The 16,844-nt window shown below is 39.8% G+C and overlaps 1 protein-coding gene across 39 annotated transcripts in view; it reads left to right on the forward strand.

Moving 5' to 3' along the window:
• The window catches only part of TCF4 (transcription factor 4), a 368,346-nt gene extending 360,349 nt beyond the window's left edge, over positions 1–7,997 (forward strand). For all 39 annotated transcript variants that reach the window (XM_064379108.1, XM_064379115.1, XM_064379120.1 and 36 more), the window contains 3 exons: positions 1,766–1,995; positions 3,070–3,210; positions 3,419–7,997. In XM_064379108.1, coding sequence (XP_064235178.1) covers positions 1,766–1,995; positions 3,070–3,206 — 367 coding nt within the window. In that variant the 3' untranslated portion in view covers positions 3,207–3,210; positions 3,419–7,997. The remainder of the gene's footprint in view (positions 1–1,765; positions 1,996–3,069; positions 3,211–3,418) is intronic.
• Positions 7,998–16,844: the final 8,847 nt, after the last annotated feature.

The raw sequence follows: 16,844 nt of genomic DNA on the forward strand, positions 1-16,844 counted from the left end.
GCCACTTGGAAGTTACCCAGAGATTCTCCAAAATGGAAGACCAGAGTCACACATTTTAAACCAGCATTCATTAAGTATACATTGAATTGACTAGATAATTTCCCACATCTTCCAACTCTGAAGTGTTGTGATTAATGATCTTTATCCTGTGAACATTTCCGATATGTGAAATTTTAAAGTAGAGGTTGACCTTCATGATCCCATAGATCCATACTTTACCCTCTGGGTTAATTGTTAGTCACTTCCGTGTAGTTTCTTGTAATGGGGAGTCTACTGATGTTCAGTGAAGTTTGTTTCATTTTTTATGTCTCTCATAAGCCCTTCGAAAATCCTCACTCGTGTTTATTCACAATAGTCATTCAGAGCTCTGTGTGCTGCTCTGCCTTCTTGAGACAAGACATGATGCACACCTCTCTTTTTAACATGGTAGCCCTTGGAATATTTGAACCGTGCTTCCAGGAAGACTTCCTGATGTGACATGGTTTCCAGGTGGCTCATCGTCCTCTTTGCCTTCCATTCAGAAGTTTTTAATTTGTCACTGTTGCACCCAGAAAATGGACAGAACTGATCTTATCTTTCCAGACTATTCTGGACCCGACCATGCCTTTATTATGAATCATGGAGTATTTTGGTTTTCACAATCAGAAATTAGCTTTTGGCCTTTTTTTTTTTTTTTTTTTTTTTTTTTTTTTTTTTTTATTGTTAAGAGGCAGAGTCTGGCTGTGTTGCCCAAGCTGGTATACAGTGACCTGATCACAGCTCACTGCAGCCTCCACCTGCTAGATTTAAGTCATCCTCCCACCTCAGCCTCCCAAGTAGCTGAGACTACAGGTGTGTGCCGCTGTGCCCGGATAATTTTTTTGTAGAGACAGGGTCTCACTATATTGCCCAGGCTGGGGTTATGGGCATGAGTCACTGCGCCCCGCTTTCTGCCTTCATTTTTGACTCACAGTGAGGTCCTGGTCATTCATAAGCTGTAGGTGTTTGGTTTTTTGAATCATTTTGCATGGCTGACATCAGTTCTGGTTTCCCAAACTTCTTCTGGGGATCATAAACATCTATAACATTAAAGACCACAGAAGTCATGTTTTTCTAACCTTTTATTTAATACATAAAGAAAATAAGACTCACATAGGGTAAGTGGGTTGACCAGGCCTTCAAAGCAAGGTAATGGTGATACCTGGATAAAAGCCTCACTGTCTTCACTCCCATTGCTCTGATGTCTTAAATATAGGTTTTTCTTATTACTCCTGTTAAGCTGCCTTGTATTTTTTTGACCTGTCAAAATCATTTGTCAATTACTTGTTTCCTCTAGGTTTCAGATGTCACGGTATGAAAGGTTTTGTATATGTGAAAAAAGATTAGTATAAACTTAAAGTCTTTTGGAAGCATGGTTATACAGCATAGGCTAAGCATAAGTTGGTGAACTTACACTTTGCAGAGTGTAACCCCATTGATAAGAAAAGCTTTGTTCCCCTCCCCCCCCACATCAGTATAGGCACACTCTGCACTCGAACTTTAATCTATGTCATCCTCACCTATTTGGTTCAGGTTTAATGTCTGCGAGGAAACCAAATATCTTGTGTATTGTGGACTATCACCGCCATCTAAATCAGTCCCAAGGTCAAGTGGATATAAAAATTCTGCCAAAGATATGGCATAAGAAGGAAAAGTTCCCTGAAAACTCTGGAAGCAAACAAAGTAATGTAGACACTTTCTTTTTCCCCACACCATTAGAAAATGTCACGTCCCTTTTGTCCCACAGCAATAACGACGATGAGGACCTGACGCCGGAGCAGAAGGCGGAGCGTGAGAAGGAGCGGAGGATGGCCAACAACGCCCGAGAGCGCCTGCGGGTCCGCGATATCAACGAGGCTTTCAAAGAGCTTGGCCGCATGGTGCAGCTCCACCTCAAGAGTGACAAGCCCCAGACCAAACTCCTGATCCTCCACCAGGCGGTGGCCGTCATCCTCAGTCTGGAGCAGCAAGTCCGAGGTGAGTGCAGGCCAGCTCCTTACAGAGCTCATGGGGAGCTCATAGCAGGCACAAACTGAGATGGGCATGCCAACCTTGAGCAGTGGCAGAGAGTAGACTTTTTTTTTTTTGAGATGGAGTCTCGCTCTGTCACCAGGCTGGAGTGCAGTGGTGTGATCTCAGCTCACTGCAACTTACGACCCCTGAGTTCAAGTGCTTCTCCTGCTTCCGCCTCCCAAATAGCTGGGACTGCAGACATGTGCCACCATACCTGGCTAATTTTTATATTTTTAGTAGAGACAGGGTTTCACCATGTTGGCCAGGATGGTCTCAATCTCTTGACCTCATGATCTGCCCACCTCAGCCTCTGAAAGTGCTGGGATTAAGCCCAGCCCAGACAGTGGACTTTTAAGCATCATTCCAAAGAATTGTTTCAATTACAGACTATGTCTAAATCCATGAGGCAGCCTCCCTTTCTCCTGTAATTAAGTTGTAGGATTCTCTTTTTTTTGAGAGAGTCTTGCTCTGTCTCCCAGGCTGGATTGCAGTGGCACAATCTCATCTCACTGCAGCCTCTGCCTCTTAGGTTCAAGCAGTTCTCTGCCTCAGCCTCCCAAGTAGCTGGGATTACAGGTGCCCACCAACATGCCTGGCTAAGTTCTGTATTTTTAGTAGAGATGGGGTTTCACCATCTTGGCCAGGCTGATCTTGAACTCCTGACCTTGTGATCCACCCACCTCAGCCTCCCAAAGTGCTGGGATTAGAGGCGTGAGCCACCACACCCTGCTAGTCATAGGATTCTCTTATAACTAAGATTGTATTGCAACTTTCCATGTGTCCTGTCAGTAATTGGAGCTTAGTTTATTTGCTTTACCAACCTTTGCTCACACTGTAAAGAGGCTGTATACACTCACCATGCAGTTCACCTTTTACTAGTGACTGACCAAATGGACCGCCACAGTACTTAGTAACTGTTCCTTTTGTTCTGTAATATAAACACTGAGAAAAAGGTCAGACGTGCAAGAAGAGTGCGTTGCTGCCCTCTGCCAGAAGCCTCAGCATTAAACAAAGGTCCTGTGCTTTAATCCTCCACAGAAAGGAATCTGAATCCAAAAGCCGCCTGTCTGAAAAGAAGGGAGGAAGAGAAGGTGTCCTCAGAGCCTCCCCCACTCTCCTTGGCCGGCCCGCACCCTGGAATGGGAGATGCATCAAATCACATGGGACAGATGTAAAAGGGCAAGTTTGTTTTCAGCCGTTTCTGAAATCGATCATTCGTAACTCTCAGCAGCGTATCAGCCATAAAAGTGAATTTTACCCAAATTGACGATACTTTCTTTCATGGAAAAAGAATTTAAAAAATAAAATAACAACAACAACAAAAAAAAAACCCTTCCTCTGTTACAACTATATTAATGAATTTTTTCTCTCTTTTTTCCTTTCTCAGGTCCAAGTTGCCACATTGCTTCATTAAAACAAGAGACCACTTCCTTAACAGCTGTATTATCTTAAACCCACATAAACACTTCTCCTTAACCCCCTTTTTTGTAATATAAGACAAGTCTGAGTAGTTATGAATCGCAGACGCAAGAGGTTTCAGCATTCCCAATTATCAAAAAACAGAAAAACAAAAAAAAGAAAGAAAAAAGTGCAACTTGAGGGACGACTTTCTTTAACATATCATTCAGAATGTGCAAAGCAGTATGTACAGGCTGAGACACAGCCCAGAGACTGAACGGCAATCTTTCCACACTGTGGAACAATGCATTTGTGCCTAAACTTCTTTTGGAAAAAAAAAAAATATAATTAATTTGTAAGTCTGAAAAAAAATATTTAATTTAAAAAAAAATTGTAAACTTGCAATAATGAAAAAGTGTACTTCTGAAGAAAACTACATGAACGTTTTTGTTGGTATTCAAGTCAGCTAGTGTTTATAATTACTGGATATTGAATTAGGGGAAGCTCGGCTGCCCTAGTAACAAAACCAGCAAACGTCCTGATGACAACGAAGTGATGACATTAGCCATTCCTTAGGGTAGGAGGAACAGATGGATCTTATAGACCTATGACAAATATATATATAAATATATATATAAATATATATTAAAAATTTAGTGACTATGGTAAGCTTTTGTTCATTTGTTTCAGACTTTTTTCTCCTGTAAAAAAATAGTACTGATTAACTTTTTTAAAAGAAAGATTTTACTGTAAATACGGATTTTTTTTTTTTTTTTGGTCTTATTTCTGTCCCTTTCCCTGGTTTGTTATCATAACCTGTAGTGCCAACTCTGCTTCCAGAGGGGTAGTGCAGGATGAAATGCTGACCCTGATGTTGCTTCTCATTCATAAATAAGTAGAAAGTTGTTTCTCCAGTCTTTTGGGAACACAAGACTTAAAAGTCACATCATGTGTAGATATTACAAGCAGCATTACCAAGATATGGCAAAAAGAGTTTGTCTGAATTGTAATGTTGCATTTGTGACCCTATTCTGGGATTTTCAGAGGTACAAGGTTAGAATGCTACAATGTTACCACTGTGCCTTCCAATGTTTATATCATCGGAAACATAACATAATCAAAGTGGCTGTGATTTAACAAAATGATTAAAGTGTTACCTACCTGTGTAGCCGAAGTAGTGTGCAGTGAGGCGTTTCTGAATACATGGTCAGATTTTTGGAAAAAAACAAAAACAAAAAAAACAAAGTTCAAAATCCGTCAAATGAGAAAATTGCAAGTAGTGTGACAGAGCTGATTGATTTTGTTGCTTTCTTGATTTTTTTTTTCAAAATGGGTTTACTAAAATGTAGATGACTTAACTGCCTCCTCCTTCGTCTGAAAAATGCCAATATTCAATCATCATGCAGCATTATAACAAGCCTTATGAGTCCTAAAGCATTAAGTTGCACTTTTTTGAGGAGGGGTAGTGCAGTATTTCTCTGGCCAGTATGAATGAAGTTTATACTTACCATATTTGATAGAAACATAGATCAAGCTATGGCACAGCGACTCATCAGATAGCTAGCTTTGACGTCTGGGCACAATTGAACCAACTTCCATCGTGAATCTTTATAATGATTGACTTTGGTGTATAGTGCAGTAAACAAATAGTGCTCCTAGTTAAGTATTTGTCAGCATCCTTTTGTCTCTAACTCGTTTCTATTTTTACAGCCACACAATCTTGGCATGTATTAAGAAAAAAAAAATCCCTGTTCAAGTAGTTTTTCCACCTATCAGCACTGAGTAAATGCCATAAATCCATTGAAATGGTCTAAATGTTCCATCTGTTCTCCTGTTTTGCCAGTAATATAGTAATGAAATACATTTGTAAATTTTATGCAACAAATGGCAAACGTATCATTATTTTGAAATTGTGTATGTAAAAGTTATATTTTTACATGTAGACTTGTTATTATGTGTTTTAATACATTGTATCAGTTTTTTTTTTTTTTTTTAAGCTGTGTGGTTTAAAAAGAAGTCTCATTTAAATGAAATAGTGAGCTACAAGAATCAGAATTTTATGTTCATTTCTGAAAATGTAAGAACAAATAAGATAGTTACCACGTGGTCATCTTTTACAAACCCATAAACATTTTGATTAGCTGTGTGTGTGTTGAAAAACTGTAAATATGTTCAGTAGCGATAAAACTAAAATAACTTTGATTTGTTGATAAGTTCCTAAAATGTGGAGGTGGATTAAAACCTTAGGAGAATAGCAGAAATCAAACTTCATGAAAAGTTATTTTGGGGCTTTCCTGTGACATGTATGAACAAAGAGGCTCAGAGAAGGGCATGGAAGACAATAATGTATACTCTCCCCTCCTCCCTGAATAATGAAAACCATGTGTACTTGTTCCCTCCGTATGTTAAAGATTTCCTTTTAGTGGTACATTCTGCACTCATTTTGTATAGTCTACCAAGGCGGGTATCCCTAGGAACAATATTATATAGGAAGCAGGTATACTCTGATCACATTCAGGATAAGTGTACAGAAGAAAATATGGTGTTTACTCTTTAGGGAACTGGAAACACTCCCTGCATTGATGTACATTTTAAGAATGGCACTTTTGATACATGTTATCATAAAGGTGCTTAATAGAGCTGAATTAAAGTTTTTCAAATCTGTAAACAAAGCAAAAAAGTTAATTGTAGTCATTTGGTTATTTTTTAAATTGGTGCTTTATATTTTGTTCTCACTCAGAGTAAAAGCTGCAATTTATTGTTCACCAGCTTTGATGTATTCATTACTCAGTAATGCAATACCTCTATTGTTGAATTCCCTTTAGAAATAAGTAAAAATTCTAACGGCCACCGAAAGCTGCTCGCTAGGTTTTGCTTGGTGGAGAAACGTAGTCTGCATCTATTCATATTAATTGGGTTGTATCCCCATTAAAAAAGAAAAAAGGGAATGTGGCCTTTTTAGTGTGTTTTTTATTGTTGTTGTTTTGTAATTATCAAACCCAGGTAAGATATTGGTATCCTGCACTGGATTTTCAAATGAAATTCAGCGGAAGACAGTTAAGATTCAAGTACTATACAAAAATTTCATAAGGGTCCATACTACACTATCTATATGATGACACTTAGGCTGGGGATCTCTTTCAGAAACTCGGACTTAAAAGCAACTTGGAACAGTTGATCCACCTCCACATTCAAGTAATTTATGAATATGCAGAATAGGGATCTGTTCATCTAGAAATTTTTTACCATTTGTCTTCTGTGTAGCTGCAAGGAACACTAATGTTTATACAACTGTCAGTCCACCCAGTGGTGCAGCTGGTTCTGATTCAGTCTTCCGATTCCTTTTTTGTTTTTCACTTTTTCCTATTTCTGAATTTTTTTTTTTTTTATTTGTGATCTTGATTTTGATGAGGGGTTGGGGAGTGGGGAGGGAGTCGAACCAAGACTTGGAGTTAAGAGGATTTTCATCTTTTGCATCCAACAGGCAGAATATGATCTGTGTCCAAAAGTGAACTTGAGTCAGGAATGAAACAATTTCAGCATAAACAAGCACAAAAATTTAGTCTGCTGGCTGACTGGAAGCAAAAAAAGTCAAGATGGAATATGATGAATTCCAACACAATGGGGCACCAAGGCCTTTAGGCCTCTCTTTTTATTTTGCTTTGGTTTTGTTTATTTTTCTTTAGAGACATGCTCTTTCTCATGGGACTTGAAGTGGACTCATCTTTGTGCAGTGCTGGTTTTGCCATACTCATTTCAAGTATTATAGACATATGTAATGGTGAAAATATATGAACTGTGGCCTTTTTCATTCTTGTTACTTGTGATGCAATTAAGTGAAGATAAGAAAAAAAAAAAGCAGAGATTTACCATGTATCAGTGCCTGGCTTTTTGTTATAAAGCTTTGTTTGTCTAGTGCTCTTTTGCTATAAAATAGACTGTAGTACACCCTAGTAGGAAAAAAAAAACTAAATTTAAAAATAAAAAATATATTTGGCTTATTTTTCGCAGGAGCAATCCTTTTATACCATGAATATTACAAAAAAAATTGTCAGATTCTGAATATTTCTTCTTTGTAGATTTTTGGAATCATTATGAGTAAAAGTTTGTTACTTTATTTTACTATTTAAAAGATGTTATTTTACCATGTGTTACCGAGACGAAACTGTATGGGTAGCTTTTTTGTTTGTTTTTTGTTTTGTTTTTGTTTTTGTTTTTTTAGTTGTAGGTCGCAGCGGGGAAATTTTTTGCGACTGTACACATAGCTGCAGCATTAAAAACTTAAAAAAAATTGTTAAAAAAAAGAAAAAAAGGGAAAACGTTTAAAAAAAAAGATAAACAGTTACACCTTGTTTTCAATGTGTGGCTGAGTGCCTCGATTTTTTCATGTTTTTGGTGTATTTCTGATTTGTAGAAGTGTCCAAACAGGTTGTATGCTGGAGTTCCTTCAAGACAAAAACAAACCCAGCTTGGTCAAGGCCATTACCTGTTTCCCATCTGTAGTTATTCGATGAAGTCATGTACATGACCGTTCTGTAGCAATAAATGTGCCATTTTTATAAACTGTTTCTGACACTTGTTTCATTTCATTTTGCATTGTCCATATAGCTATGATTCTCTTCTGTGAGTAAAATGCATCTATATTTCATTTTTCAAGTGTTGGAGGTATTGACAGCTTAACAAACAAAACATACAAAAAAAAATCACAAAAACAAATTGTAACGCAAAGCACATGATTGATCAAGGAAGAGATGCCCTTAATGAAAATGGAATGAGATGTGCATGCAAAACAAAAAGAAAACTGTCTAGAGGATTAACTAATTGAAGGAATATAATTAATGTGCATGTAACACTGAAGCTATGCATTTGAAGAGCTCTGAACTGCACCAGTGTTTTCGGTTGTGCTGCAGGTTGCTAAGTCAAGTCAGCCTTAACCTTTTGCATCAGTTGGTCGGCTGTTTGGCAGAACATTCTCAGCTAGATCTTTTCAGTCAAAAAACTAAAATGATTTATTTTGTATCACTTTGTTAAAAGCTGAATATTGTTAACCACAGTTAATATTAACACTGTATTTATACTTTCTCAAGCTACACCCTCCCCACCACTTCTGGTTGCCTCTGTTGACTATTAATCCAGATGTAAACAACCAGATGTTTTTTTCTAACTTGTACAAACTGACGCGTGTCAACTATTATGGAAGGAAAAAAATGTACAGATTAAAATTATTCAGTGTTATGTACTGTAAGTTAATATTTTTGTAGAATGGACATCAATCTACTTTGCAAAATTTGGAGGCTATTTCAACATTGCACTGTAGAAATGTAAAGTAATGTATGCAATGTAAAGGAAAGCCCGCGGTAGCTGAGCACTTCTAACAGAATGTTCTAATCAAGTACGTGGTATTTGAGGATGTCTCCGATATTGCTCTTGTATTCTTTCTAATTGGGTTTAGTGACTAGTTGAAGGAAAATGTTATAACACCATTTGGTTCACATGTGAAGTGCCCTCCATAGCCAAATGTTGGGATTTTTTTCTTTTTTTTGGTTGGACTGTTTGCAGATACTTAAATTTTATGAAATTTCCAAAGATTTTGGTTGATAACCCCCTTTTACCTTCTAAATGATTTGAGATGTTCTTATGTTCTTACTGTGTGTTTTAAATATATATAAAAGAGCCACAAGCATTTAGTCTTTTAGTATTATATTTGATCATATACCTACTGGAAAATGGGGGGGAAAGTGTCTGGGCACCCCTACAATATCTCTTGGTAGTGTCTATTAACATTCTTCTATTCCTCGTCGAGAGGACCACATTATAAGGTACATTAGTCTTAGATTTTGGTTCATTTTCAAAGGGCATTTAAATTGCTGGAGAACCTAAAGTATTATCCAAAAGTTAAGATCACAATAATTTTAGAAATGACGAAGGGCGGAGTATCCAAAGGGGCTGAAATAGGGAATCATTTTTAGCCTTATAATTGAGTCCATTCATCCAAAACCAAGTGAAATTTATATTCTCAGCTTCATTTGTAGGGCACCTTTCTCTTGAGGAATGGCCCAAGAAATTTCATGTGTAAGCCTCTTTAAGGGAGACATTGAAATCAACAGAAGGACCTTGTGTGCTGCTTATATTCAAGTCACACCAGGATCGCACATTTAAATTGCACCTGGGACACCTCATGCTCTGCCAGCCAGAAGATCTTTTGTTCCATAAGGAATTCTCATTCAAATGGGTTACAAGTCCACATTCTCACCGGTCACAGCCTGTGTTATAAATAAACATGGCCAGTCTTTAAAGGACTGGAAGGGCATGAAGAGCCAGAGTCACTTTGGTATTCTTGAGAGATCATTTAAATTGATAAGGTTTGATGAACAAAGGCACCTCAAGTGAAAATCCACCTTTTCAGGAAAGGAAGATGATATCACAGCTATGAGAAAGCAGTAGTTACAGGCAAATGTGCATTGAGGTGCCCCCTACTGAGTTGCTAAGTGCTGTGGGGTCAGAAAGTAAAATCAACCAGGCAGCCAGTATCTGGGTATTTCTTTTTAGTGTTAGACATTAAGATTACTGAGCCTGTACCTAATTATAACAAGTACAGTTTAGGCTTTTTGCTGTGGAATGGTGTGTCTGAAAGTGTTTCTTGCCACTTTTGGGTTTTGGACCCTTTGAAGAATGAAACCACTCCATAGAGGGGGAAAAAAGGATATATGTATGAAATGTCACATTCAACTCTTTTTTTTTTTTTCAAGAGATAGGGGCTTCATCTGTCAACCAGGCTGACATATCAATGCATCCTCCAACTACTATATCAATGCGTCCTCCAACTCCTGGACTCAAGCAATCCTCCTGCCTCAGCCTCCTGAGTAGCTGGGACTACAAGTGTGTGCCACCATGCCTGGCAAATTATTAAAAAGTTATCATACAGACAGGGTCTTGCTATTTTACCTGAACTAGTCTTGAACGCCTGAACTCAAGTGACCCTCCCAACTTGGCCTCCAAAGTGCTAGGATTATAAATATGAGCCACCGTGCCTGGCCCTGACAAATCTCTCTAGCATCTAGCCATGGATACTTGTTCATGGGTCAAGTTAAGAAAATCTGGTGTAAGATGCCAAAATCTTCAATACTTGACAAAGGAATAAAACTTGTCTCATTTACCATGATTGAGATGGTTGAGCCTAACCAGAACTGGACTGGTGTCTGGCTTTTAAAGAAAGACTCTTTGTGTAACAGAAAATAATACGGTTCCTATTAACATCTGTTACACTATATTTAGAAGTCAAATGGCTTTAGCATTGGCATGAACATTCTTCTAAGAGGAAGCTGAAAGTTGCCAAGTGCAAAGTGAAAATGCTCATGCAGAATCGGACTTGCTGTTGTGAGGTTTTTGACCATAACCAGCCCACGAGTGAGGAACTTTTTTGTTCTTGAGCAAAAATGACAAAATTTTGGAGAACAGGAAAACTTGATTTTTGTAAGGAATTATTTTATTTTATGGATCTTTATTTGTGAGTCTCAGATCATTTCAAAGATGAGAAAATGCAGGCACAGGGATATGCTCAAGTCCTTGGAGCTAAAACAAGTAGCCAGTGTCCTGATTTTGAGCCCAGGTCCCTGCACTGACCCACCTCTAGAACAGCCACTTGACTTCCCACCTTTAACAATATGCCTCCCCCACCAGCAACTACCCACAGTCTCATTTTTTTGTTTGTTTCGCCTTTATTCTTTTTTGCTGCCTTTTCATGAATGTTTTACAGGAGCATTGTTAAACTTCCCTGTCGTTCTCTTTTTCAACCTATTCTACAAATTGTTAGGATATAATGAGATGTAAGAATATTCACACAGCAAGAGTCTGCTAGCCAAATTCAAATTTTCACTCTGGCCCACCCACTTGTTTAAAAATAAACTTTGTCCTTTGGAATAATTTTAGATTTATAGAATAGTTGCAAAGATAACATAACATTCCCATGGACCCTTCACCCAGTTTCCCCTAAAGGTAAAACGTTGCGTAACCATGGTACATTTGTCAAAACTAAGACATTAGCAGTGGTTCTTTATTTAGATTTCACCAGTTTCTCCACTAACATCCTTTTTTTCTGTTCCTAAATCCGATCCAGGAACCCACACTGCCATTAGTCTGACACTCTTAGATTTTAAGTGCTAAAAGAGGCATACCAATTCAAGTCCGCACAGCATTCCATGATCTCAGGGCCTTATCAAATCACATCCACACACCTCCCAAGTAAACTACCAGTAGAAAATAAACTGACTTTCTTTTTACAATTCCTTCCATTATTCCCATCTCTTGAAAATCATCCTTCTTTGATAAAAGGTATTGCAGCAGTATGGAGAAGACAGGAATGGAAAAGGAGCAAGAGGAGACCCAACAACACCCATGACCTGAGAAATTTAAATAATCACATCATCCATTCATCAGTTGATTTTTTATTGACTGCTGATTAAGTCAAAAGCACTAGGGGAGTTACAAGACAACAATCCCTACCTGTATGTCTAGTTAGAAGGCAATAGATGCATCTATATGACCACCAATAATTACCGGAAGGCAGGAACAAACCATGCTGGGGAGTGGCAAAGAGAGGCACTAGGGTTGCTTCCAGAAAAGATGGGATGTTTGTAAAAGTGACCTTCAGGTGTGAGGAGTATTTTGGCAGGTAGAGAAGATAATGGCGCTAAAACAATGGCAAGTCTTTCTGCACTGTAATGAAGCAGACTTGTAGGAAGACAATCATGATAGCTTAAATGATGATGATGCATTTTTTTCTTATTTTCATCACCTTCCCATCAGCCAAGCAACAATACCTGGAAACCCTTGGCTGACCTTCGGGGTTTACAAAATTATTTAAGGCTTGCATGTACAGAATGGAACTATCCACATCCTACCTGAGCACAGTGGCTCACACCTGCAATCCCAGCACTTTGAGAAGCCAAGGTGGAGATCACTTGAGGCCCAGGAGTTCAAGACCAGCCTGAGCAACAAAGTGAAACCCCTGTCTCAAATAATAATAATAATAATTAATTAATTAGCCAGGTGTGTTGGCCTGTGCCTGTGGTCCCAGCTACTCAGGAGGCTAAGAAGATAGCTTGAGCCCAGGAGGTTGAGGCTACAATGAGCCATGATCATGCCACTACACTCCAGCCTGGGCTACAGAGTGAGACCCTGTTTCAAAATTTTTTTTAAAGGAAAGAAAAGAAATATCCACATCATATTATTGATTATTCTGAGGATGTGTAGGAAAATCTAGGCCAAACCACACATTTTAAAGGGAAGGCAAGTAAGCCCTCAGAACTTAGCTGAATCTGCACAGTTCCCTCAAGCTCATGTCTGAGCTCTAAGAGGAACTCTGGTTGCCTGACTCCCTATCGAGGAACGCTATGCAACATACCGTTATGTCAATAAAATGACACTTTAGCCCTCCAGAAGTCCACAACCCAAGGGTATGTGTGAGCAACTAAAGCAGCAAATGCAAGTGATGCGGGCTATAGAGGAACAATGAAGAACTGGGCAGGGAGTAATTGATACTCAGAAGATTGCTGGGGTGTCCTACAGAGCATGATAGCCATACTCTGTCAGATAGGTTTCAATATGGAAATTTCCATGAAGGAGGGGAGAAGCTGGTGGGTATGGATAAGAGGTGGTGGGAGGGCAGGCTTGGTGGCTCACCTCTGTAATCCCAGCACTTTGGGAGAGAGAGTGAGGTGGGTGGATCACCTGAGGTCAGGAGTTTGAGACCAGCCTGGTTAACATGGTGAAACCCCATTTCTGCAAAAAATACAAAACTTAGTTGGGCGTGGTGGCTGTGCCTGTAATCCCAGCTACTCAGGAGACTGAGGCAAGAGAATCACTTGAACTCAGGTGGCAGAGGTTACAGTGAGCTGAGATCGTACCACTGCACTCCAGCCTGGGTGACAGAATGAGACTCCATCTCAAAAAGAAAAAAAAAAAGAGGTGGTGGGATGTGGAGAGCACTTAGAGGAAATGAGCATAGGCCTCTGATTTAGGCAGGTGTTTAGAGTAGATCTACAGAGTGTGGTAAGAAAAGGATGCCTGGACGAAAACATCTGGTGGGAGGAGGCAATGCCATTTCCTTAATTTTTACCAAGCTTTGTTCCAAAAGGCCTTAAGATCACAACCGATAATTCTGAACAGCAGTAAAGGCATAGATGCTTTCCTATATTTTTCATGAACAAGTATAAGCTTACACTCAAAGAGGGCCTTGAGCATCTAATATCATACAAGATATATGCTATTGAACAAGCTACTCCACTCACCCATTATCTTCAGCTGTGAAATGGGGATAATAGCACCTACATCTTGGAGTAAATATTATAAGGCGTGTCTTGTGCTCCTTCCATATTGACACATAAAAAATGTCAGGGCATCACACAGAGATTGTATTGTGTGTATTTATACATGCATGCCCTAACCATAGGACTGCAGCAACGACCTCTATTTGCAACATCTTCCCTGGCCCCACCCCCAATTTTGTCCTCAAAGGCAAAAGCTGTGGATCAAGCTGTGCATCTTCTCAGAATCTACTGTGATTTCCCGTTTTCTCCTGCATTTAATGAAACTCCCACCTACCCAGTGTTAGAAAATCTGAAAACAGAAGGAGCTAGCTTATAAGGAACATGTTCAATCAGAGTCTCAACCTCATGAAAGCTCTTCCTCCGCAATGGTGGCACTTCCACAAACATTATTTCATCAAGCCTCCCTGCAAATCTAAGCAATCAGTATTATCCTCCACATCTTAGAAAGAGAGCAAGTGAGCCTCTGAGGGCTGTGGTTCGTGCAGGTGACCAGGGCAAAGTAACGCAGAGGCAAATTCAAGTCTGTTGATGTTAAAGCCAGTAGATAGTTCATGATCCCAAAGCTGCTGGAGTTGTCTGGAGTTTAGAGGATGGATTCACTGGCTTGAATTAAAATATGTCTAATGCCCTTTCTCATTCAGAATATGGCTCCACTTGTGGGACTGTAGGCCTGCCACCTCCCTCCCTGATGATCCTCTTCCTTTGCAATGCAGCTTCTGTAGGCTTCTTTGCAATCAGATTATCCACACCCCAGTAGCCTGTTCCTCTCGGAGCCTTCACTCACACCATACTCTTTCATACTATACTCTTTCTTTTTAATTCAAACACATCTTTTCCATCATCTGGATTCTGCCTATGATCGTTCCATCAACTCAGAGAAACAAAAACAAGAAACCAGTGCAATAACATCTGGGGATCTTAGATCATGGATCAAAACCACTGTGGTGGGTACTGGGAAGAAAGCAAACTTGTTACTGAAAGAAACTCAAAATCTCTTGCAGCTATGAAACATGAAAATAGCTTAATGAAAAGAGAAACCATTAGAATCTCTGAAAGCTTATTTTAGACTGTAACATGCACTTAAAAATATCCATCTCAGTGAACTAAATCATAAAAACTAAGTCAGGTGTGGTGGTGCATGCTTGTAGTCCCAGGTAAGTGGGCACACATGCTGAGGTGGAAGGATCACTTAAGCCCAGAAGTTCAAATACAGCCTGAGCAACATAGTGAGATCCCACCTCTAAAAAAAGAACAATAATAAAATATAACATTTTTTCTCTTCTAAATCCAGTTGGTATATTATTTTATTTAAACCACATACTTTTATTGGCTGGATATTATTTTTATTCCCATTCCACCAACGAAAAAGTTGAGGCTTAGAGGGATTGTTAGGTAAACGGCAGGGAGGGATACGAGTGGAGTCTAAGCCATCTGACTTCTGATCCTGAAATCAGTAAATGGGCCCAAAATTTTGCTGTATGAGATGAATGCTAGAATTAATAAGCAATTTATTTTTCACAACAATTCCATGAGGTTTCCAGAGAAACACAAGACTCAGAAACATTAGATCAAGTACCAAGATCATGCTTCCAATAAGTGGTCAAGATGAGATTTCAGGCTGGGCGCAGTGGCTCACTCCTGTAATCCCAGCACTTTGGGAGGCTGAGGCGGGTGGATCACTTGAGGTCAGGAGTTTGAGACCAGCCTGGCCAACATGGTGAAACCCCATCTCTACCAAAAATACAAAAATTAGCTGCATATGGTGATATGTGCCTGTAGTCCCAGCTAATCGGGAGGCTGAGGCAGGATAATTGTTTGAACCTGGGAGGTGGAGGTTGCAGTGAGCTGAGATTGCACCACTGCACTCCAGCCTGGGTGACAAGAACGAAACTCTGTCTCAAAAAAAAAAAAAAAAAAGAGATTTCAATGCAGAGCCATTTAATACCAAAATCTTTCTAAAGGAAATAATAAAGCAAAGGTAAATACAAGAGCTCAGATATCACGGGCCCTGGCCCATGGAGGGCATCACCTTCCTGAAAAGCTCATGAGGAGTTGAGGAGTTAATCCCCTGAAGCACCCAGCACACAGAAGCCATTTAATGAAGATGTGTTCATTTGTACCCTCTGCCAGCACCTAACACAATTTGGAAGTTTCTCTTTCTGAATTGCTGGAGGCCACACAGCACATGGCACAGCCAGGAGGAAAAGCAGACCTTTTCACAACTTGTCCAGGGAACTTTCCAAGAGAAATATTTCATCTGGTGTCCCCATTAGCATCCTTTTCAGCAATGTCACTGCAGCTTGTAAACAGACACATCACATGTGCATTCATTCCACAAACCTCTGCTTAGCACCTGCTAAGGAAGGGCTGGGTGGACAAAGATGATCAGGATCTAACCCTCCCTTAAGAAGCTGACAGTCTTGGGAGAGGACAGAGTCTTGGGGTGGAAGGAACACAGTCTTGCAGGGAGAGGGCTGGGATGGGAAGGAAGTGGAATGTGCTCTAGTGGAAGTGGAATGAGCCCCATGTGCTTGGAGAGTACCGAAGGGCAACACCAGTGGAGTTAGGGACTGGGGAAGACACAGAATTGTTAGAGGAGACTTCACTCTGAAAACAGCAATTGAAATTGAAATTAATCTTGGGAGAAAAGAATCAAATTTCCATGCAAGAAAAAGTCAAGAAGAAAATGGAAAATGAAGTATGACACTGACTCCCACATTCTTGGAGCACTAAGGAATTCCAAATGGCTTAACAATAGGGAGTCTGGTGTCAATGGAAGGAAAAGTAGGAGGAGGCACGGGTCCTGATACCAGTAAGGAGTCTCGACTGTCCTGTGGGCACTGGGAGCTGCGGAAGAGTTTAAGCAGAGAAGTGATCTGATGCAATTTGCATTTTAGAAGTTCCCTCTCCCCGAGGTGAGCTGTGATCTGTGGGGAGGCTGATGGCAGGGCACACACACCATCAAGGTTAGAGACAAGAGCTGACCTGGTTCAGTCTATCCTGCTCTGCAGCTCATGATTGTGGATTCCAGCTGTCCTTGCTCTGACCTGTGGACTAGAGGCTTCAGTTTCAAAGACAGTAGCCTTA

Source organism: Aotus nancymaae, unplaced genomic scaffold, assembly GCF_030222135.1.
Source record: "Aotus nancymaae isolate 86718 unplaced genomic scaffold, 86718_ANA_hifiasm-v0.15.2.pri h1tg000020l, whole genome shotgun sequence".
Taxonomy (NCBI): Eukaryota; Metazoa; Chordata; class Mammalia; order Primates; family Aotidae; genus Aotus; species Aotus nancymaae.